The following is a 22,193-nucleotide window of genomic DNA, read 5'->3' as shown; positions in this document are numbered from 1 at the left end:
GGCCGTGTGGGGCTGGCCTGGCCGGATCCTGCCGAGCTGCTTCCGTTAGGTCACAGTATGGACTTTGGATTTTTTTTTGCTGGGAGCGGTTGGGAAGTCCTCAGAGGGTAGGACATGTTTGAGACTTTTAATACCCCATATGGCCAAGCAGATGTGCCTGTGCTGAATGCTGCCCCACTTCTGCTACCTCCCCTTGTCCTGCTGCCTCTTCTCCACCCACATCCCCTCCCCGGCTTGCTCCTGTTCAGACCCTGAGATCTGCGCCCACACTTGCTCTGTAGCGGTCTGGGCTGCTCCTTTTTGTAGCCCTGCCTGGTTCCTGCCACAGCTCTGAGGTGCCAGTGAGGTTCCACCCCCCCGCGAAGCTCCTTTTCTCACTCCCCTGAGCCGATAGCCTGACGGTTCTTGCACTGCTGAGGCTCAGCGCCCATTTCTGACCATTTCTGGGCCTTTGCACCTGTGAGTCACGCCCTCCCCTTCCACACGCGTAGCTTACCTTTCTTTGCTTATCTCCTCCAAAGGACCAGCCTCTTGGGCTTCTTTGGGTTCTCCCTCCCTGAACCTACCCCATTTTAGTTTAAAGTCCCTCATCCGGTGAGCTATCCTGGCACAAATACATCCTGAGATTATCTCCTCACTTTAAAAAGCAAAAAAAAAAAGGCTGAAGTTTATTGAGCCCTTACTAACATGCAAGACATGCATTTTCAGTGAAATATTAATTACTCATTTAACCATGACATCAGCCCTGTGAGTTAGGTGCTGTTATCATCCCTATTTTACAGATGAGGATGCTGAGGTTTGGCGATCACACAGTAGATGGCAGAGCTGGCTTTGAACCCAGGGTATTTAACTGTTCCTACCTGGTGCTGTCCAGTATGGTTCTTTGTGGTCCTGACATTCTTATCCACAGCATCTCCAAAGCCACTTTCCAGTGGTTGCTCACTTTCCTCTCTTCACTCCAAAGGTCTAACTTCATGGGTAAGATGAGCAGCAGAACCCCTTGTTCCCTGACCTGTGCCACCCTTGGGTCCAGGAGCTCTGCCTCTTTCCTCCGTCGCACTTAGGCCTATTGGGCACACCTGCCTCCAGTTCACAGACGTGAGCTAAGCCTCTTCTTAGGATTACAAATGCTGTCGTGTCAGTCTCTCCCTGCCACCCAGGAAGGGGGCGGGAAGCAAGAAAAATGAGAAGAGGCTGTAAGAAGACAGTTGAGCTGAAAGGCCTTTCTAAGAGGCAGAGCTGCCCGGAGATGGGGCCAACTGCCGCCTCTGCCATTAGAAGGGAGACTCAGCGTTAGGGGAGTGGCTACACTGTACTTTCGGAGAAATTCTCCAGCCCTGGGAAGATGGGATTATGTACCTTGAATGGTGCTGGGTGGAGTAGAACTAAAATGGTAAGAGACAGTGCTCCTGGGTCCAGGGACAGTACTCTCCCCACAATAGCGCGCCTGCAGCCTTCCCAGATGGGGCCCGTTGGCCCACTTGAGAAGTGAAAGCGGCAGTTGAGGCCTCTCAGCCTGGGTCACACCTGCCCAAGGAGAGCATTGCAGGTGTGAGACAAATGCAGATAGAAGACCGCCAATGCCTGCTGCGACCCATGGCTGCAGGGCACAGCCCGGCTTTCTTTTCCCCAACCTTAGGGGAGCCTTGAGCCGCCCCCAGGGGTGGCTGGAGCTTCTGGGGCCGTGACTGTAATGATGGTAGGAGTGGCAATCGCTGTCTCGCTGCTGCAGGTCACTCCGGAGAGCCCTAGTGGCTTTTCATGACACAAGCACATGCGGAAGATTCATGGATTAGGAACACGTGTGCCTGGAGGGCGAAGCCATGGCGATGGCAGAAACCACACGTGGCTACCAAGATTCCTATGAGAGTGCGGTTGTGATGGTGGAATTGAGAGGGCTTGGCGGTCTTGGGTACGTAATGTGGAACCCTGTAATTTTTCCTTTGTTCTGTATTTGAATTTTCAGTGAGAAGGAGGAGACTAAGCAGGGAAAAGGACTCATGGCTTCTGATGCGAGTCACGTGCTGGAAGCTGCCCTGGAGCAGATGGACGGGATCATTGCAGGTATGGTCAGGGGTCCTGGCAACCCACAGCTCATCCTCCGCACTGAGAAACCGTTTCCTCTCATTGGACTTTTTTTTGGGTGCAGAGACAAGGCCCCTGTTGGATTTCTTTTATTTTACTGTGTGCGCCACCTCTTTTTTAACAGTGCAAACTTGGACTCTTTGATATCTGGTGTGAGTCTAGGGCTCTGTTGAGAGTACAGAGGCACCATCTTTTAGCATCTGTATAACTGTATCGCAGTTTGGATCCTGGCTGCAACAGGTGCAGTGAGATTGATTTTATTGTCAAGTTTTCAGAGCACATCATGGCTTATTACAGTCGAGCTGAAACTTGCAATCTCGCAGACTTTGCCCCGAACGCTGGTGTCAGCTCCCTTTCCCGGCTGGTCTCCAGTTTGTTTGAGAGTCAGGAAGCAGTTTTGTCTTGATTCACCTAATCACCTGAAGAAGGTTCTATATGTTTTTTATCCATCGTAACTGTTTGGCTTCATGTTTGCCTTAGCCAGTTAGGATTATTCTCTAGACGAGATCCAGCAAAACTGGTTAATTGGAAAGGACTGCCAGTGGGCTGTTGAGCTGATTAACTCCTTGATGGGGACAACCGAAGCCCATACTGGTTAGAATAAGCCTGTCATTGTTGGAAATCTTTCCCTGCAGGCCCCAGGCCTTCTCTCTGTCCTTACCTGATACAGGTCAGTGGCCTTATTTGTTGACTGGGTGTGTTTCTTTGGGACTTTGCTCCTCATTGTATCATTGTATGGAGCTAGGGCTGCGGGAAGGTTTGGGCTGAGTGTGGCTAGAGCCCAGGGCATGCACAGAGCACTGGGCATTGCCCCCTTGCCTTTCCTTCTGTCCTGCAGATACACCTGACACACTGAGGGCTCTGGGTGTTTGCACCGGGGATAGAGGACGTGTTCTACCTGTCATCTGTCAGGCTCTTAATTTCTCAGTGGACAGAAGGGTCCTTGGGAGGCCGTAACTAACATCCCACTTTTCAGAGGCTCCAGAGGTTGGAATGTCCTGCTCTAGATCAGGGTCCCTGAAGCCCTACTGAGAGGAAATGGCCAAGAGCATGGGTTTCCTAGCGGTCCTTTCAGAGAGTCGCATCTGGAAGCTTCCGGGGCCTCCTGTGCATTGAGATCAGAGCCACAGGGTCAGACTCTCAGACCATCTCAGGCTGTCAGCACTGCTGAGCCCCCAGCCAAGGGGCAAGGAAGAGACTTTGAGAGCCCCTGGAGTGAGCAGAGCTCTTGGATGGCTAGGACGGATAAATGGGACACCGCCTAGAGAAGGTAGCCTTGTGTGAGGTCAGTTCCTCCTCCTGCCTCCTAATTTCCCCACACAGGCATTCCTGAAATGACAAAATCTCTGGCAAAATCCCCTCTGTCTGTGGGAGAGGACTGCATGTCTGGATCCTCGGGGCCTTGCCTTGGTTGGGGCTCTGCAGTGGGTGTGGAAGGTGGGCCCTGGTGTGGGTCGTGTGGATCCCGGAACACCCATCCTTCTTGCCTTCCAGTACTACGTGCTCCCTCCTTCTCCCATTTCCTTAGGCCTCCACCCTGGCAGGCTTCTTCTGGAAGGGTTCCACGGACTTCTCTGGAACAGACATGAGAGTTTGCAGCGAGGTGGTCTAAGATGTCCCAAGGCGTCCTTTGTGGGTTAGTCGGGGGAGCATCTGTAGCCAGACTGCTTGGTTCAGATCCTAGCTCTGCGTCAAGTTACCTGCATGAACCATGCCTCCGTTTCCTCACATTAAAATGGGAATAATAATAGAACCCACCTAAGAAGGTTGCTGTGCTTATACGTGTAAGGTGCTTAAAACAAAGCTTGGCATATAGTAAGACTATAAAATATTAGCTCTTGATAAATTAATGAGGGACAAAAAGTCTTTACCATGCTAAGTCTTCTCTAGGGACACAGCGGAGTTCTCATTTATTCAGGTCCTTATTTCACCCATCTGTGTTTTGTAGTTTTCATTGTCTAGCTAAGGCTTGTGCATGCCTCCTAGACTTGCCTGGGGTCTTCAAGATTAATGCATGGTCTCTGAGCAGTCTCTGCTCTGCTCTTGCCCCCTTGTAGCCTGCCTTCCACAGAGCAGCAGAATAATCAAATCACATCACTCTCCCCACAACTCTTCAATGGCTTCCCATCTCAGGATAAAAATCTGAAGTCCCGGGCTTCCCTGGTGGCGCAGTGGTTGAGAATCTGCCTGCTAATGCAGAGGACACGGGTTCGAGCCCTGGTCTGGGAGGATCCCACATGCCACGGAGCAACTAGGCCCGTGAGCCACAACTACTGAGCCTGTGCTCCGCAACAAGAGAGGCCACGATAGTGAGAGGCCCGTGCACCACGATGAAGAGTGGCCCCTGCTCGCCGCAACTAGAGAAAGCCCTTGTACAGAAACGAAGACCCAACACAGCAAAAATTAATTAATTAATTAATAAACTCCTACCCCCAACATCTGGAAAAAAAAATCTGAAGTCAACACTCTATACGATTTGGCCTTTGGCTGCCTTTGTGGCTGCACCCCCTACACTTTCCATCTGGCTCGTCTCCCTTTAGCACTGGCTGTCTCAGGGCCTTTGTGCTTGCTGTCCCCTCTGCTGGAATGTTCTCCTCCAAGTACACTCAGGTCAGATCTGTACTGAAATATCACTGTGTCTGAGGCCTTCCCTGACACTCTCTAATATAGCATCCCCACATCAGCCCCGTCCTTTCATCCTTTTTTTGTTTCTTTATAGCACATATCACCATCTGACCCATTACGTTCATATTTGTCTCTTTTTTTATTATGTGCCTCATGCATCAGAATGTAAGCTCTATGATGACAGGGGCTTTGTTGCTGCATCTTCAGTGCAACGCACAATAGGGGTTTAATAGATATCTGTCACGTGTACTTTATTTACTTTTGTGACTCAGCTCCCCTGTTCATTGATTAGGAGGCAGTTACTGGTTTCCGTGCCTGTGTTTTATCTGGCTGCATGCTGAACTTCGCTGATTATTTTCTCTACTTGTACCTTTGTTTGGCTGATCCTTTTGGAACAATCACTAATTTTCTCCAAGAGTCGGTGGTTGGTACCTCTCGTGAGCCATCTCTTCCGTAGTAATTGGCTCACACAGACGTTTGACGGGAGCTATTTGACGGAGAATGCAACACTGAGGTTATTAGCGAGTGTCTGGAGGGCATATGTGCTGTGCCATTTGCAATAAAAAGAATGATAATTACTGAATGCTTTTGTGTGGGATACTTTTCCTCAAGATTATTAAAACCATCCTCATTTTCAAGTTGGCTGGGCCAAATTGGGCCACAGAGCTTAGGGATTTTTGTAATTAATTAATGTAGACTGCAGAGTTAGATGGGCTGTGGGGATTTGAATCCCAGCTCAGCCACTCACTACTAGCTGTGGAATCTTTGCGCGAATCGCTTAATCCCTCTCTGAGCCTCAGTTTCCTCATATATAAAACCGTGGCAATAACAGTACCCATCTCCTATTATTGGGAGGATTAAATGAAGGCAAAGAAGGCACTTAGCACAATGCCTGGCACTTAGCAAGTGCTCAGCTGGTCTAGGTTACTCTTGGTTTTGTTGATATTAGTACTGACGTTAGTTTTCCTGCCCAAGCTATAGTGCTGGTAAATGACAGAACTAAAATTTGAGTCCAGGGCCATCTGAGCCTCTTCTGGGCTCCATTCATTCCTGGGTTGGTTTTATGGCGAAGTGTAGCCAAGCCCTGGGGTTCTGTGGGGCCATCTACAGGAGAAGAGAGTTAACTGGGTGGAGGGTCCGGTCCTGTTCTTGCCCATCCCCACCCCCACCCCCGCCCCCTCCCCTTCTCTTGGCCACAGTGACTTTGCTCTCTTCTCTTATACATTCGACTTCCAAGTGAGGGCTCCTTTGCTTAAGGGTGGAGCAGCTGAAAGAAAGTTTGAAGATTGTGGCAGCAAATCATGATACACAGATCCTGCAGAAGTGACGTTTTTGTGTTAACATTAAAGTCGTCCTTTTTAAATTTCTATTCTCTCCTTCAGTTGAAATGGAAGGATGTCAAGTAGCACCACCAACACTTTCAACACTCAGTTGCTTTTGCATCTGTTAAAGTACTCAAGCAAGTGCGCGAGGACTGTATTCTCTCACTTTATGAAAACACAATTACACTTATTTCAGTGGAAGAAATTTTTATGGGCTTCCTGCATGCCCGAAATAGCAAGCACTTATGCAGAAACAAGAGGGATTCCTACTAAAATAGACACAATTCCTTCAATAATGATTATTAATAATCATAACACTATATAACAAGGACTTTCCCTTTATTAATTACTCTATAGTATGATAGGCTACTCTTCACTTTCCAAAACTCTTTCCTTAGGGCATGTGATACCGCTGTTGATGTAATTAAGACTTTAATGCAAAAAATGTGCCCCCGTCCTCCAATGAATGTAAACAGTGTAAATAGTGCAAGAGATTATCGCTCGTAGAAGCAACCGGGCCGGGAACACTTGGAGGACATCCTGATACACAAGTGCCAAGTACACCCCTGCAGGGCCACACATGGTGACTCTCATCATCTCAAGGCATTCATCTGCTCTGGAGGTATGAGAGAAGGAAATGCCTTCTAAGCAGAAGTAGGAAATGAAGCAGAAATGTGAAGTGAAACTCCTTGCTAAGATGGATTTTAGAAACCTGAATAAGTGTATCCCAGGTGTGGCTGTACTTAATTAGAACCCAAGAATTTTATAGCAGAAAGTTGGGAAGAGGTGACTGTTAAAAAACCCAGGACTCTTGTCAAAATGATTTGTTTCTAATACAAAAGACCATTGTTGTAAGTTCCAGTATGATGTTAACCTTTGATCTGGTCTTCCTCCTGATTAGTCCCTGTGATTCAGCCTACAAATAACACCATAATTGAATTACACTGTTGATGATCGAAATTGGACACTATACTGCTTAATTACACCCCTCTGGATAGCCCAGAGCAACTGCCGCATAAGCTAATTTTGCATAGGGCTTCATCTGTGGGCTAATGGGGTCAGCGGCTGCGTCTGTAATAGGACCAGAGAACCCCTGGTCAGGACCCAGGAGACCACTTACTCCTCTTTGCTGGGGCAGCAGGTTACTCCTGCAGTTATCTATGAGCTATACGTATTGATGAGGAATAGTTAGGAGGAATGTGTTTTATAACAGTTAAACAAAGAGGTTGCTCTGCCCTGGCCTTTCTGCCAGCTCTGATTAGTGTCTGCTTTTTTTTTTTTTTTTAAAGACTGTGAGGGCAGAGAAAGTTCTGATCAAGACTGTGATTATTCACTTTGGCCCATGAATGATTTCAGCTGTGGTGTTAAAGGCTGATGATTGAGTCCAGGCTCTGAACATTTAGTTGGTCTTGTTGTACCCCCTCCGAGGCGGATCAGCATAGAGTGGTCATTGGCAACAAAGCCACCTGTTTCCTAGTCAGGACTCAGGTGCAGAGTCCTCTGCTATGAAACTGACCTGAGGAGAGTCAGGGTGGAATTTTAGAGGTGCCTAGCGGGCTGAGATGTCAAAGACTGCCCTTCGTGTGAAGAGGTCGGAATGGCCCACAGTGGGGCTGCGAGCCCTACTCAACAGCCATCATTCTGTTTTCTTCCCTTGCTGACAGAGCCCACCTCTCACTCCTTCATGGCTCTGTAGCCTCATTTTCTAATCTCTGAAAGAATGTGAGTAAAGTTGGAATTATCATTTGTTCCTTAAATCCTTGCTTATAGTTGTGATTATAGGAACTGACCTGTAGAACCATCTGGACCTTGTATTTTCTCATTGGAAGATTGTCTTTTTGTAACGGTTAGGGACAGTCAGGTTTTAATTTTTTCTCTGTTGAGTTTTGGCACATTATATTTTTCTAGATATTTGTGTATTTTACCAATGTTTTCCATTTTGTTAGCATATGGTTGCTTATCGTATTTTATCTTTTTAAGACCTGCTGCTTGTTACATCTGTTTTTTAATCCTAGTATTGCTTATTTGTGCCTTCTCTTTATTTTTTGATCAATCTTGCCAGAGACTTTTTTTTTTTACTACTTTTTTCAAAGAATTGACTTGTTTTTGCTGATCAGTCACCATAGTAGGTGTGTATATTATTTATTCTGTAAATAGTTAAATGTGTATATGTATCAGCCCAGGTTCTTCAGAGAAACAGAACCAATAGGGTGTGTGTGTGTGTGTGTGTGTGTGTGTGTAGAGAGAGACACATAGAGCAAGAGACAGAGAGAGAGAGAGAGATTTATTTTAAGGCATTGGCTCACATGAATGTGGAAGCTGGCAAGTACGAAAATCTACAGGATAAGCCAGCAGCCTGGAGTGCCAGCAAAGAGCCAGTGTTGCAGTTCAAATCCGAAAGCCATCTGTTGGAAGATCCCCACTTCTTCTAGAGCAGGGATCCCCAACCCCCGGAAACCCCTGTTAGGAACCAGGCCACAAAGCAGGAGGTAAGCAGTGAGCGAGCAAAGCTTCATCTGCTGCTCCCCATGGCTCGCGTTACCGCCTGAACACCCGCCCCCACTCCTGCCACCGCTGGTCTGTAGCAAAATTGCCTTACACAAAACCGACCCCTGGTGCCACAAAGGTTGGGGACCACTGTTCTAGAGAGGTCAGTCTTTTTCTATTAAGATCTTCCACTGATTGGGTGAGGCCCACCCACACTATGGAGGGCAGTCTGCTTTGGTCAAACTCTACTGATTTAAATGTTAATCTCATCAAAAAAATACCTTCACAGAAACATGTAGAATAATGTTGACTTAATATCTGAGTACCACGGCCTAGCCAAGTTGACACATACAATTAACCATCACAGTATGTATAGATATATAGGCATTATGTATCTATGCTTAATATATATACATATTTAACTTCTTTGAACATCTGTTCTTTATTGTTTATCATTTTCTGCTCTACTTACTTGAATGTATCTGTTCAACTTAACAAATCAACCAATAATATATAACAATATGTATTTAAAATTGATTGCTAACTTAATTCTGTTGTGGTTAAAGTGTTTTCTGATACTCTCTGGAATTTATTGATACTTGCTTTGTAGCCTTGACGAGAACATTGCCAGTTTTCATTAATGTTCTATGTGTGCTTGCAAGGTGTGTGCATTTTCCAGTTATTATGTGCCATGTTCTATAATTGTCCATTACATCCAACTTATTTGAATCTTCTCTACCAATACTGTTTTTTTTTTTTTTGGTCTGCTTGATCTTACCAGTTTCTGAGAAATACTTATTAAAATCACTCTGCTAGATGGTGTATTTGATCCCCTATACTCGTGGACATTTTGCCTTCTATTTTGAAGGTGTTTTAAAATTTTTTATTTATTTATTTTTAAAAATTGAAGTATATTTGATTTACAATGTTGTGTTGTTTCTGGTGTACAGCAAAGTGATTCAGATATATATATATTCTTTTCCATTATAGGTTATTACAAGATATTGAATGTAGTTCCCTGTGCTATACACTAGGGAACTCAGTCCCTGAGTTCCCTCAAATTATACCTTGCTGTTTATCTATTTTATATTTATATATAGTGGTGTGTATCTGTTAACCCAAACTCCTAATTTGTCCCTCCCCACAGCTTTCCCCTTTGGTAACCATAAATTTGTTTTCGATGTCTGTGAGTCTGTTTTTGTTTTGTAAATAAGTTTATTTGTATCATATTTTAGATTCCACATATAAGTGATATCATATGGTATTTGTCTTTCTCTTTCCAACTTGCTTCACTTAGTATGATCATCTCCAGGTCCATCCATGTTGCTGCAAATGGCATTACTTCATTCTTTTTAATGGCTGAGTAATATTCCATTGTGTGTGTATGTGTATATATATCATATCTTCTTTATCCGTTCACCTATTGATGGATACTTAGGTTGCTTCTATGTCTTGGTTATTGTAAATAGTGCTGCTGTGAACATTGGGGTGCCTGTATCTTTTTGAGTTACAGTTTTCATCTTTTCCAGATATATGCCCAGTTGTGGGATTGCTTGACCATACAGTAACTCTATTTTTAGTTTCTTAAGGAACCTCCATACTGCTCTCCATAGTGGCTGCACCAATTCACATTCCCACCAACAGTGTAGGAGGGTTCTCTTTTCTCCATACCCTCTCCAGCATTTATTATTTGTAGGCTTTTTGATGATGGTCATTCTGACTGTTGTGAGATGATACCTCATGTAATTTTGATTTGCATTTCTCTAATAATTAGTGGTGATATTGAGCATCTTTTCATGTGCCTGTTTGCCATCTGTCTTCCTTGGAGAAATGTCTAGGTCTTTCGCCTTTTTTTAATTGGGTTGTTTGTTTTTTTGTTATTGAGTTGTGTGAGCTGTTTGTATATTTTGGAAATTAATCCATGGTCGGTAGCATCATTTGCAAATATTTTCTCCCATTCCATAGGTTGTCTTTTCATTTTGTTTATGGTTTCCTTTGCTGTGTGAAAAGCTTATAAGTTTGATTAGGTCCCATTTGTTTATCAACTATTTTATTTTTTGATTTCTACTTGTCCCACTCTTTCTACACTTCCCTTACCCCCCTTTTTTTTTTTTTTTTTTTTTGTGGTACACGGGCCTCCCACTGTTGTGGCCTCTCCCGTTGCGGAACACAGGCTCCGGACGCGCAGGCTCAGCGGCCATGGCTCACGGGCCTAGCCCCTCTGCGGCATGTGGGATCTTCCCGGACCTGGGCTCGAACCCGCGTCCCCTGCATCGGCAGGCGGACTCTCAACCACTGTGCCACCAGGGAAGCCCCCCTTACCCCTTTTTAATGTTTGGAAACATCAAATTGTTTATGTGTGTTCTTATTCCAGAATCGAGGCCGAATTTCCTTCTGTGGGGTGACTTTTTTCTAGTTGGTAGACTGAGGATATTGCCCTTTTGCATCCTGGCTTTATGCAGAGGTCTTCCATCTGACCTCTCCCTTTGCTCAGGCCCTAAGCTTTGTCTCCTGTCCTCAAGTGGCCCATTCAAGCTGAGGTGTTAAGCTACCAGGGAATTGGCCTGCAGGGCAAAAACACCAGCTCACATGCTCTCTTTCTCCTGAGCTACTGAGCTCTGAAAATTTCCTTCAGTTCAGTTGCTTTAAAAAGTGTATGTATGAAAAAAAAAAAAGTGTATGTATGTGTGTTTTTTAATTTGGGGTGTCCTTTGGGATTTTTCTGAGCACAACTAGTCTGTTACCTGCCCTGTTGCAGCTATAATGCAGTTACCTTCCTTGCCTCATGGCCCCTTCCTCCATCTTCAAAGCCAGCAAGGTCAGGGCAAGTCCTCATGTCACATCTCTCTGACCCATTCTTCTGCCTCCCTTTTATGATTTAAGAGCTCATGTGATTAAAACTCCAGGATAATATCTCCATCTCATGATTCTTAATCACATCTGTAAAGTCCCTTTTGCCATATTAGGTAACAAACACATTCATAGTTTCCAGGGATTAGGATGTGGGCATCTTTGGGAGGGTCATTATTCTGTCTACCACAAAGATTAATAAATAACATTCCTTACAACACTGTAAATCAACTATACTTCAATAAAATATTTAAAAAGAATAACAGCCCATTATTCCCCTCCTATTTGGTTCCAGTCAAGGAACAGACAAAGGAGTCAGCCAGAAAGAGATCAAAATATCAGCTTTATCATGAGTTTCACTGATTAGGAAAGTTAGCTTGACCTGAAGCCACAGTCAGGAAGGACCTTGAATCCACTCATCCTACACACATACGCCACAAACTGAACTCAATCCCAGGCTACAGACTTTCACCTTCTGGGGCAGAGCTTGTCTCAGAAAAAGCTTCCTCAGAAGCTAATGCTTGCATACGGGGACGGGCAGCTCCAGAGAGAATTCCATCTTTTAGTTCTGTCATCAGAAGAGGCCTTCCGCCATTGAGGAAAAATTGAGTAAGGGGAGGCAGGTAGAAACCACTCTCCCCTCCCACAGAAATATGGAGACTGGAATAGTACCCATAATAGCGATTCTTGATTTTTTTTTTTTTTAATATTTATTTTTGCTGTGTTTGGTCTCCGTTTCTGTGCGAGGGCTTTCTCTAGTTGCGGCAAGCGGGGGCCACTCTTCATCGCGGTGCGCGGGCCTCTCACTGTCGCGGCCTCTCGTTGCGGAGCACAGGCTCCAGACGCGCAGGCTCAGTAGTTGTGGCGCACGGGCTTACTTGTTCCGCGGCATGTGGTATCTTCCCGGACCAGGGCTCTAACCCATGTCCCCTACATTAGCAGGCGGACTCTCAACCACTGCGCCACCAGGGAAGCCCGCGATTCTTGATTTTTGTCGAGACTTTGTGTATGGCCTAGTCTATAGTCAGTTTTGAAAAAATGCTTTATATGTGCTTGAATACAATGTGCCACCTCTAGTTGTTTGGGGTATAGTTCTTTATGTGCCTTTTGCTGTTTTGATAATCACCACTTTATTTTTTAATTTTCTTTTTAGGTCTGCTTGACCCGTCATTTCCCAAAGGAGAGGGTCTTTTTTACACACCATGGGATTTAGTTTTCTAAATTTGTGTTTAGGATTTGATATGTGAGTTCATCAGTGAGAAGACTCGTAATTTGCCTTTGTAGTACTCAGAACTTCTAAATTGTTCAGTTCCAGGGGCACCTTTCACACTCTGGTCTACAAGTTGTACTGGCTGGCTCTCCTTATCGAGACAGCTGGGAGCAGTCCATCCTTTTCTCTACTGAACACCAGTTAGATTAGAATTATTCACTTCCTGAACATTGGCTAGAGCTAACTTGTAAAAGCATTTGGCCTGGTATTTTCTCTGTGGAAAAATATTAAATTATGGCTCAATTATTTATAGGTCTATTCAGATGATTTTTTTGTTGTTTTTTATCATTTTATCCAGTGATTGTGTGTGTGTGTGAGACTGGTTTTAATATTTTGATCAAAAATACCTACTCCAATACATGAAGTCCTGAGTTTTATTTTTTGAACACGTTAAATTTCACTCATTCAGTGTCATAATTTTTTGTATGTCTCTCTTAATAACATCAAAGAACTGGATTACTTTTTCTCCATTATTCATATTTTTGCGTTTAAATAGGTGTTTAGTGCAAAATGGCTAATAAGAAAAATAAATAAATAAAAAATAAACATAAATAAGTAAATAAATAGGTGTTTAGTGCATTTATAATTATTATAGTTACTAGTATATAGGTATGTGTGTACTTATTTCTCTGTTTTATGCTGTTGTTCCTTTTTAACTTTTTTTTTTTACTTGTTTTTGGTTTTGCCTTGCTGGCTTCTGTAATATTGATCAAGTTGTTTTTAAATCTCTTTTAGGAAGTTAAACATCTATTTCTACCTTTTTTTTTTTTTTTTTTTGCGGTACGTGGGCCTCCCACTGTTGTGGCCTCTCCCGCTGCGGAGCACAGGCTCTGGAAGCACAGGCTCAGTGGCCATGGCTCACGGGCCCAGCCGCTCTGCGGCATGTGGGATCTTCCCGGACTGGGGCACGAACCCGTGTCCCCTGCATTGGCAGGCGGACTCTCAACCACTGCGCCACCAGGGAAGCCCTATTTCTACACTTTTAATGCTCATCCTTGCATTTTTTTAATGCTCACGTTTTTAACATACATCCTTAACACAAAGGCTAAAGATAAGTATCTTTATAGAATAATAATTCTGTCTTCCTCTTCAGTAATACCTGACTCTTAGAATGCTTTAATTCCCATCACTGCCCCATCTTCCACATTATTTTAGTTTTGTGTTCTGGTGTCATCTTGATTTATAGACCCCAAAATATTGTGCTATTTATTTATTCATTTATTTATTATTCATTGAACATTTATTTTTATTGGGTATCATAATGCATTATTTTACCTAATCCTTGTGAAACTTGTGAAAGATGAACAGTATTGCACCCCCCTTTTTTAAAAAAATAATTTATTTATTTGTTTGTTTGTTTATTTTTGCCTGCATTGGGTCTTTGATGCTGCGTGCCAACTTTCTCTAGTTGTGGCCAGCAGGGGCTACTCTTCACTGTGGTGCACGGGCTTCAGGCTTCTCATTGCAGTGGCTTCTCTTGTTGTGGAGCACAGGCTCTAGGCGTGCGGGCTTCAATAGTTGTGGCTCGCGGGCTCTAGAGCACAAGCTCAGTAGTTACGGTGCACAGGCTTAGCTGCTCCGCGGCATGTGGGATCTTCCCGGACCAGGGATTGAACCCGTGTCCCCTGCACTGGCAGGTGGATTCTTAACCACTGCGCCACCAGGGAAGCCCCGCCACCCGCTTTTTACAGACAGGAAATTGAAGCATAGAGAGCTTAACTAGAAAGCATAATTAGGAAAAAATACAAGATCCATCAGATCTCAAAATCTAAGTTCTTTCATCGTCCCATATTATATAAACTAGTCTTAGCTCTCAAAGGAAGGTGTTGAAACAAAGACCTTAGGTCTAAGTAGTTGTTAGAGAATGTACAGGACATATGGTCCAATGGTCTCCATTCTGGGTCTTCAGTGGAGGTGTCTGATGGTGCCCAGGACACTGCAGATCTGTGTCTTGAGGGTGAAGCTGCAGCTCCTCTGGGATTCAAAGGCTCTGCCTGGGTAACAACTTGCTATAAATATTCTTGTCTCATGCATTTTGTCATACTGTGTACCCCTGAAGAGCTTCAAGAAGTAGAAAATAGTCCTGGAGGCCAGAAAGTCTGAGATCAAGGTGCCAACAGGGTTGATTTCTGGTGCGACCTCTCTTCCCAGCTTGTGGGCTATCTTCTTCTCACTGTGTTCTCACATGGCCTTTCTTCTGCTGGTTTTGGAAGAGTCTTGCAGAGAGGCAGGAGGTGGCTGCAGCTGACCCTGGGAAACAGACCCTGGCTGCAGCCACTCTTGGGTGCTCCCCCCGCCCCCCCGGATGTGTTTTTCATCCCACTCCTTTTTGGTTGGTGCAGTTTTTCCTGCTTCATGAAGTAGATCCTTTAAAATCCCTTCAGGAATAGCCTGCCAGTAATAAGTTGCACGAGTCATTATGTGAAAAATGACCTTACTTTAGTCTTAATCTTGAGTGGTAGTTTATCTTGTACAGGTTATAGGTTGGTAGCTACCTGTAGATATTATTTTGTGGTCATCGGGACTTTGCTGATGAGAAGTCTCTTGACAGTCTGTCTTTTATCTCTGGTTGCTTTTAAATTTCCTCTGTCCTTGGTGTTCTTCAGTTTCACTGCGTTGTTTCTAGGATGGGTTTGTTTTGATGTATCGTTTTTGGGACTCAGTGTGTGTCTTTTAAACTGAGAAGACTCCAGATTTTATTTGTGACAAATCCATAGCCATTTTCTCTTTGTTGCTTCTGCTTCACTCTATATACTTCCTTCCACTTTCCATTCCAGTAATTTTCTTATCTGTTATTTAACCTGTGCACTTAATTTCTCACTTGAATAATTGCATTCTTCATTTTGGTTTCCACGTGGTTCTTTTTCAAATTGTTCTGTGCTTTTCTCGCTCCTTATTCTTTCATTAAAGTTTCTATTTCTCTCATTTTTTTCCTTCAATTATGTAAAACATATCATATATGTCCAAATAGATTCCCAAATAGACAAGTACTCATAATATTAATTTATTGATTAAGTTACTTGTATATTTATAAGCATTATGTAAAATAATTATGGATTTCTTATCTCACTGGCACATTTTTAATAATGATTTTATTCAAGCGTTTTACATTTATCTCCAACATACTGTGTTTATTATTATGAGAGCTGCTTGTTGAATAATTTTAGCATCCCAGAACAGTTGAAGAGCATGTGGGGATGTTGATAAAATGTAGAGGTGGGGTCCGAGAGTCTGCATTTCCACCAAGCTCCCAGGTAATGCTAGTGCAGCTGACAGGCACAGCACTTTTGATGTGCAGAGTTTTAGAGCAGCGGTCCCCAACCTTTTTGGCACCAGGGACCGGTTTCGTGGAAGACAATTTTTCCATGGATGGTGGCAGTGGGGAGGGGTGGGGGGAGGTGTTGGTTCAGGCGGTAATGCGAGCGATGGGGAGTGACGGGGAGCGGCAGAAGAAGCTTCGCTCGCTCGCTCACCCGCCGCTTACCTCCTGCTGTGCAGTCCGGTTCCTAACAGGCCACGGACCAGGTCTGCGGCCTGGGGGTTCGGGACCCCCATTTTCAGGCCCATCATCTTCACTTTTCAGTTGCTGTAAATACAGCACTTTAAAAATTCACCTATGATGCTCTCAATAGATATTTCATCTTATGCCAGAGAACCGCCATCTGCATGATAAAGGATCTTTTTTAGAGGTAAACAATAATGAATTTATTACAGTTTGGATGTGCAGGGTAAGGTCATAAAATCCTGTTGTACTTGCCAGGGAAGAAGGGAAAGCTTCACAGTGGGTAGTGGTCCGTGGAGGAGAAGCAAGTGGAGGGTCCCTTTGCAAGGGACATTTTTTTTTTTCTTGTGCCATTTTTCATTAAGTGTTTATTAGCCTTTGGGGGGCTCGTGATAATCTTAATTCAAATTTCATTGCATAATAAAGCGACAGGGACATCCTGCTCTCAGCATGACAGCCAAGGGAGCTCTACAGATCCGCTCAAATGTGAAGCTGGAGAAAATCAGTTTTTACAGAATGCAAAGAGCCTTTCTCTGGAAATGATCCTGAGCCATTTCACTGAAGAAACATTTATTCCATAGAATCTACCAGAACTTGGTAAGAACTATGAGCGTCTGTGGTCTTTGAACCAAGGTGTGTGCCCTCCCTCCCTGCTCTGGCTCAGCAGGGCAGAAGCCCACCCCAGGCTGGGGGAGCCACGCACACGGGGACCCCCGCTCCTGGCATCCAGCTGCTGGACTATCTTCCCGGGAGGGCAGCATGTCAGCGTTTCTCATCCTGCCCCCCAGAGATCTGTGTTTGGGGCTAAACACTGAGTGAATGTGGCTGAGGGGTGGGGGGGGGTCCCTTCTCTGGCTCAGACCCCCTCGTGGGACCAGACTGCACATTGGGCTCAGAGCACTGAGAATGCTGGTTCCCTGTTACCCTTGCTGTGGCTTGTGGCAGGTGGAGTGGTCTGTGCAGTAAAAGATCATTTTTTAGAAGTTTATCTTATATGTATATATTTCTAAATTGTTCAACATATATACTTTGTGTAAGTGAAGACAGGCTAAGTTATGCTGCAATAACAAACAGTCCCAGAATGTCAGCAGCTTGAAACAGCTCATACAGGTTCCTCCGGGGTCTACTTAGAGCTCTGGTCCACATCATCTTCCCTTTGGAACACGGGCTGATTCAGTCCCCACCGTTGCCAGAGACCAGAGCAAGTGAAAGAGATATGAGGAATTGTGCTCTGGTTCCTAAAGACTTTCTCCCAGAAGTGACACATATCACTTTTCCTGTTTATTGCCCAGAAGAAGTCATGTGGCTGTGAGTAACTTCAAGGGGCAGAGTGTTATCCTACTATGAACTTAAGTAGAGGAGAACCAAAACATTTCTGAATAACCCTAATTACTACTACACACATACTTAGTTGCTTTTGAAAGCGATCATTAAAAGGCCTTCAGTGAAATCCTATATTTGCATTTTATGTTGTCTTGCCTTCCCCTAACAATTACTGAATCTGTATTAAATTTTGGTTGTGGGTGCTTAAAATAAAAATTCTCAGGTTGTCCTCTCTAAACATCAAAATTTGACATTGATCAACGTTGATTTGCTAGTCAATGATTTCCACTTAGGCTGCACATTAGAATCACCTGGGGAGCTTTTTGTTATCCCAGGTCAGCCTTAGACCGATCAAATTAGAACCTCTGGAGGTTGGGACCCTGGCATCTGTAGTTTGTAAAACTCCCCAAGTGATTTCAGTCTGCATGTAAAATTGAAGTCCCCTGTGTTAATCTGTCTTCCCTAAAGAGTGCTTTGTTGTTCAAGATAAAGTAATTGAGAGATTGCCCCCAAAGAGAAACTTTATTTGGGCATGAACATGAGGTGAGCTGCTGTTTTCTGAGATGTAATTTAGGGGTCCACGCCTTGCCTTATGTTATTGTCTCTTTTGTATTGTTTTGTTAAACACAGGTATGAAGGCATGCATTTTCTTATTTGTTGCATCTGATAGTCCGATTTTGATGTATTTTCCTCTGTGATTGTAGTTTTTCCATAGGAACTGATCATCTGTAGGGAATGTGTGTGGAGTATGGAACTGAGTCTTCTGGGTGACTGGTTTTTTGTTGTTGTTATTTCGGTCGCGCCACGAGGCTTGTGGGATCTTAGTTCCCCGAACCCAGGTCACAGCAGTGAAAGCTCTGAGTCCTAACCACTGGACCACCAGGGAATTCCCTGGGTGATTGTTGCCTTTGCTAATGCTGGGCCGTAGGAGTTTCACCATTCTGGACCGTTTTCTGAGCCTGTGTGTTGATGAAATTGCAAAGAGATAGAAATTACAGTCTTTTACGTGTGTATACATGTGGAAAAATAGGCACAGATACACATGTACTCATACATGTTTACACACATATGCAATATTTGAATAGTAAGGAAGAATCCCGAGGATTTAGGGCAGGGAGGGGCCCATAGAATGGAAGGAACTTGTCCAAGGCCAAGGAGTGATATAAAGTGAATGAAAATCTCAGTCTCCCCACCTACTCCTGGCCTGACTTATCCTCCATTTATAGATATGTGTGTGTGTGTGTGTGTGTGTGTGTGTGTTGAAGTGTGTCCGGCATGCAGAGGGATTACTTAGCATTTGTTTGGAGACTGGGGGGTCTTGCCCTGCTTCTGTTCATTTTCTTTCCTGACGTTGTTGGCTGTGGCCTCTCCTAGTCAACTCTAAACTGTATTTGCAGGAGCCAGAAAGCGCTGAGCACACATCAGAGTGTGGGTAGTAGGGCCGTTTCCTAGTTCCCCGGAGCCGTGGACTTGTTTGTGGATCGTGAGCCGCGACTCCCCCTATCCTGCCCTTTCAGAAAGCAAACCGGCAATCAAACAGTAATTGTTTCCTTCTGTGTGGATTTCTCATTCCAAAGACTGCCATGGCAAGTAGGAAGTCGGCTTTTAAAAGAGCAGAGGAACCTGGAATTAGACGTCAGGCCTGCAGTGCAACCGTGGATGTGGTAGCCCTACAGCCCACATTTTCCAGCAAGAGTCCTGACTTCAAATATTTTATTCTGTTGGTTTTATAAACAATCCAAATGCCCTAGAAATTCCACTACGAACCATATTTTCTAAAGTGTTTCTTACTGATGAAAGAAGCACAGAAATCCTTTGTTAGACTCTGTTGCCCCAGTTCTGGTTTGAAAAATATATCACTGTACACATTATGCAAAGAAGACTTTTTTTTTTTTAATGGTGGGGTTTAGAAAGGCAAAAACAGTCCTATTTGGGACATACCAGTTTAGAAAAAGACCCAGTATCCCAGATCTCTGGGGAAATCCAGGTACTCTTCCTCTTAGCTATTCATCCAAGCATATGTACAGACATTCAGTCCAGTTCCCCCTCACCATCAGGTGAGGGGGCGTGATAACTATGTTAGCTAACTGTGACAGGGGCTCTGCCCTCAGAGACCTCACAGCCCATAAAGGGAGATGAGATATGGATACACACAGTAATAGATACAAGTCAAAAGTATACCCTCTATATTCTGTACCCTCTGAGTATGTCAGAGGGTATAGAGTCTCCCAACGGGGAAGATCTAGAAAGATTTCGATTCACTCAGCCTCACCAGACCCCACACAGCACCCCTTCCTCTGCACCCTGTTGATCAGAGCGAGTCACTAGACCAGCCCGGAGTCAGCATCCCCCTCAGGAGGAGGGGAGTAGGATGCCCGCACGAGGATGGGATGGACTTTTGGTGGCCATCTGTGCAGTCTACCACATGAACGTAGAAGAGGACAAATTTATTAATATCAGAGCTGAAGACTGGCATCTCACCATTTTAGCGCACATGTCCTTGGTCGTGGGTGAGGTCTAGCTGTGCTTCCCCAGTTGTCTGAAGTTGCGAGCTTCCCTAAGCCAGTCCCAATGGGCACAGTCATGTGCCTCTCTCATGCCCAAGCCAGGATGAAAGGTGATTTCTGCAAAGTTCATGTTGTGAGTGATTCTGCTGAGGCAGAAGTGGTTCCTCTAGGCTTCTTATCCATCCCTTTCCTCTCCCCTTTCACTAACTTTGCTGTTTATCAATCAGTTCCTTGCCCGTGGCGTCCACCCTTCTTACCAAGGTTCCCGCCTCTCTCTTGTTCCAGGCACTAACACGGGGGGAGATATTAGCGATGGTACCTGTGAGCCTGGACTGGCCTCCGCGGCTTCCTACATGAACCCCTTCCCGTTGCTCCGTCTCGTCGAGGACTTGAGGCTGGCCCTGGAGACGCTGGAGCATTCTCAGGAGAGAGCAGCCCTCCTGAGCCAGATCCCCGGCCCCACAGCTGCCTCCCTAAAGGAGTGGTTCGAGGAGAGCTTGGTGAGTAGGCCCATGGCCTGGGTGGGGAACACGGTCACGGAGCCCCTGGCATGCCACCACCACCTGGGGCTGTTACTTCATCTGTGCACTGTCCAGTCTTTTCTTGCTTCCTGTCCAGATTTGGCCAGCCCGCAGTGGGTGGTGGTCCTTCCCAGCAGAAGGGTAGGGCCTGGTCAAGCAGCTTAAGCTCCACAGTCAGCCTGCCTGGGCCCCTCCCGTTGTTCTCCTGAGAAGGGGAAATCCAGGGCCAGAGAAGAGCAAACATGGAAGGTGTTTCCCCCCAGATAGTACATGCACAATTTGCTGTGTTATAATCCCTAGCTGGGGTCTCTATTTCCAGCTGAACCCACCATGCCCCTCGTTTCTTACAACAAACTAGAACCTTGTTTCCTCATCCATCCCGTTATTGCTGCCCCTACTCTTCAGACCACCCTGCCCTAGAAGTCCTTCCCGCCCCTGGAGTGGAACACAGGTTTCCTGACTCTCCTTCTGCCCTCTCTAGATCAATCCTGCACACCTGCTGGTCTCTAAGGGAAGCAGATGAGTAACCAAAGCTGTAAATTTTTGGCTTTTGTTACCCATCTCCTTCCCTGTGGAGACCAACCAGTCAGCTTTAAAAGACGAGTAATATCTGGGAATGGGTAAGGCAAGGAACCAGTCCATTCTGGAAATGAGCTGGATTGGCACCCAGTCCAGGGCTGGGAAGCCAGAGGGAGCGTGTGATCATTACCTAAGCTGAGTCTGAGGATGAAAGCTGGGATGCAGTCTTCTAAAGCTAGAATCCGGTGGATCTGATTCAAACTTGGGAAGTATGCACAGAGATAGGATGACAGGAACAGGACCACTAAATTGGGAGGGGCAGGTTGACGTTGAAAACCACAGACGAAGGAGGTTGACATCCTCTTTTCTGGAGGCCAAGTCATTTGTGATTAGACGGGTTATATCCCAGATGTCCTAGCTACTCCTGTTCAGGAGTCTGTCAATACAGTCTTATCCCCATGCCTTCCTCTGAGCACCGAAGAATTCTTTATTATATTGATTATATGTGTTGTTCAACATTTTCATTACATAGGTTGTCTGCCTGGAGTTCTGTAGCATACCCATAGGTAGGGAGAATAACAGCCTTTCAAAGATGTCTACATCCTAATGGCCAGAACCTGTGAATAAGTTACTGTATGTGGCAAAGGGGAAGGAAGCAGGTGGAATTAAGTTGCTAATCAGTTGAGTTTAAAATGGGGAGAGCAGCCTGGATTTTCCAGGTGAGCCCAGTGTAATCACTGGTGTCCTTATAAGTGGAAGGGGGCGGCAGAAGACTCAGTGTCTGATGGATGTGGTGGGGGAAGGAGTCGCCCGCCGCTGCTGCTGGCTTTGAAGGCGGCAGGGCCAAGAACCGAAGGATACAGGCAACTGCCAGGAGCTGGAAAACTGGGCTCTCCCCTGGAGCCTCCAGAAGGGAGAGCAGCCCTGCCAACAGCTTGATTTTAGCCCAGTGAGATTCATTTCAGACTTCTGACCTCCAGAACTATAAGGTAATGACTTTGTGCTTTTGCAAGCCACTAAGTTTGTGGTAATTCGTTACAGTAGCAGCCGATAATGCCCAGAGAGGAAGGTGAAGGTTGCTGGATGGGTCTCGGGTAGGCCTGTTACAGGTCAGGTTTGCAAGCTGGCTTCTCATTCCTCCCCCACATGAAGGCGGTTCTTGGGGGTCCTCTCAGACTTGTG

The 22,193-nt window shown here is 45.2% G+C and overlaps 2 protein-coding genes across 6 annotated transcripts in view; both read left to right on the top strand.

Moving 5' to 3' along the window:
* LOC115839534 (synaptotagmin-9) overlaps nt 1-1,985 on the top strand; it is a 265,953-nt gene extending 263,968 nt beyond the window's left edge. Inside the window, exon 7 of the mRNA XM_060303562.1 lies at nt 1,967-1,985. Coding sequence (XP_060159545.1) covers nt 1,967-1,969 — 3 coding nt within the window. The 3' untranslated portion in view covers nt 1,970-1,985. The remainder of the gene's footprint in view (nt 1-1,966) is intronic.
* The window catches only part of PPFIBP2 (PPFIA binding protein 2), a 159,370-nt gene that overhangs the window by 30,062 nt on the left and 107,115 nt on the right, over nt 1-22,193 (top strand). For all 5 annotated transcript variants that reach the window (XM_070046151.1, XM_070046149.1, XM_060303558.2 and 2 more), the window contains exons 2-3: nt 1,967-2,064; nt 20,257-20,471. In XM_070046151.1, coding sequence (XP_069902252.1) covers nt 2,001-2,064; nt 20,257-20,471 — 279 coding nt within the window. In that variant the 5' untranslated portion in view covers nt 1,967-2,000. The remainder of the gene's footprint in view (nt 1-1,966; nt 2,065-20,256; nt 20,472-22,193) is intronic.

Source organism: Globicephala melas, chromosome 8, assembly GCF_963455315.2.
Source record: "Globicephala melas chromosome 8, mGloMel1.2, whole genome shotgun sequence".
NCBI classification, from domain to species: domain Eukaryota; kingdom Metazoa; phylum Chordata; class Mammalia; order Artiodactyla; family Delphinidae; genus Globicephala; species Globicephala melas.
The sequence above is the reverse complement of the archived record's forward strand: the minus strand, read 5'-3'. Positions and strand labels throughout refer to the sequence as shown.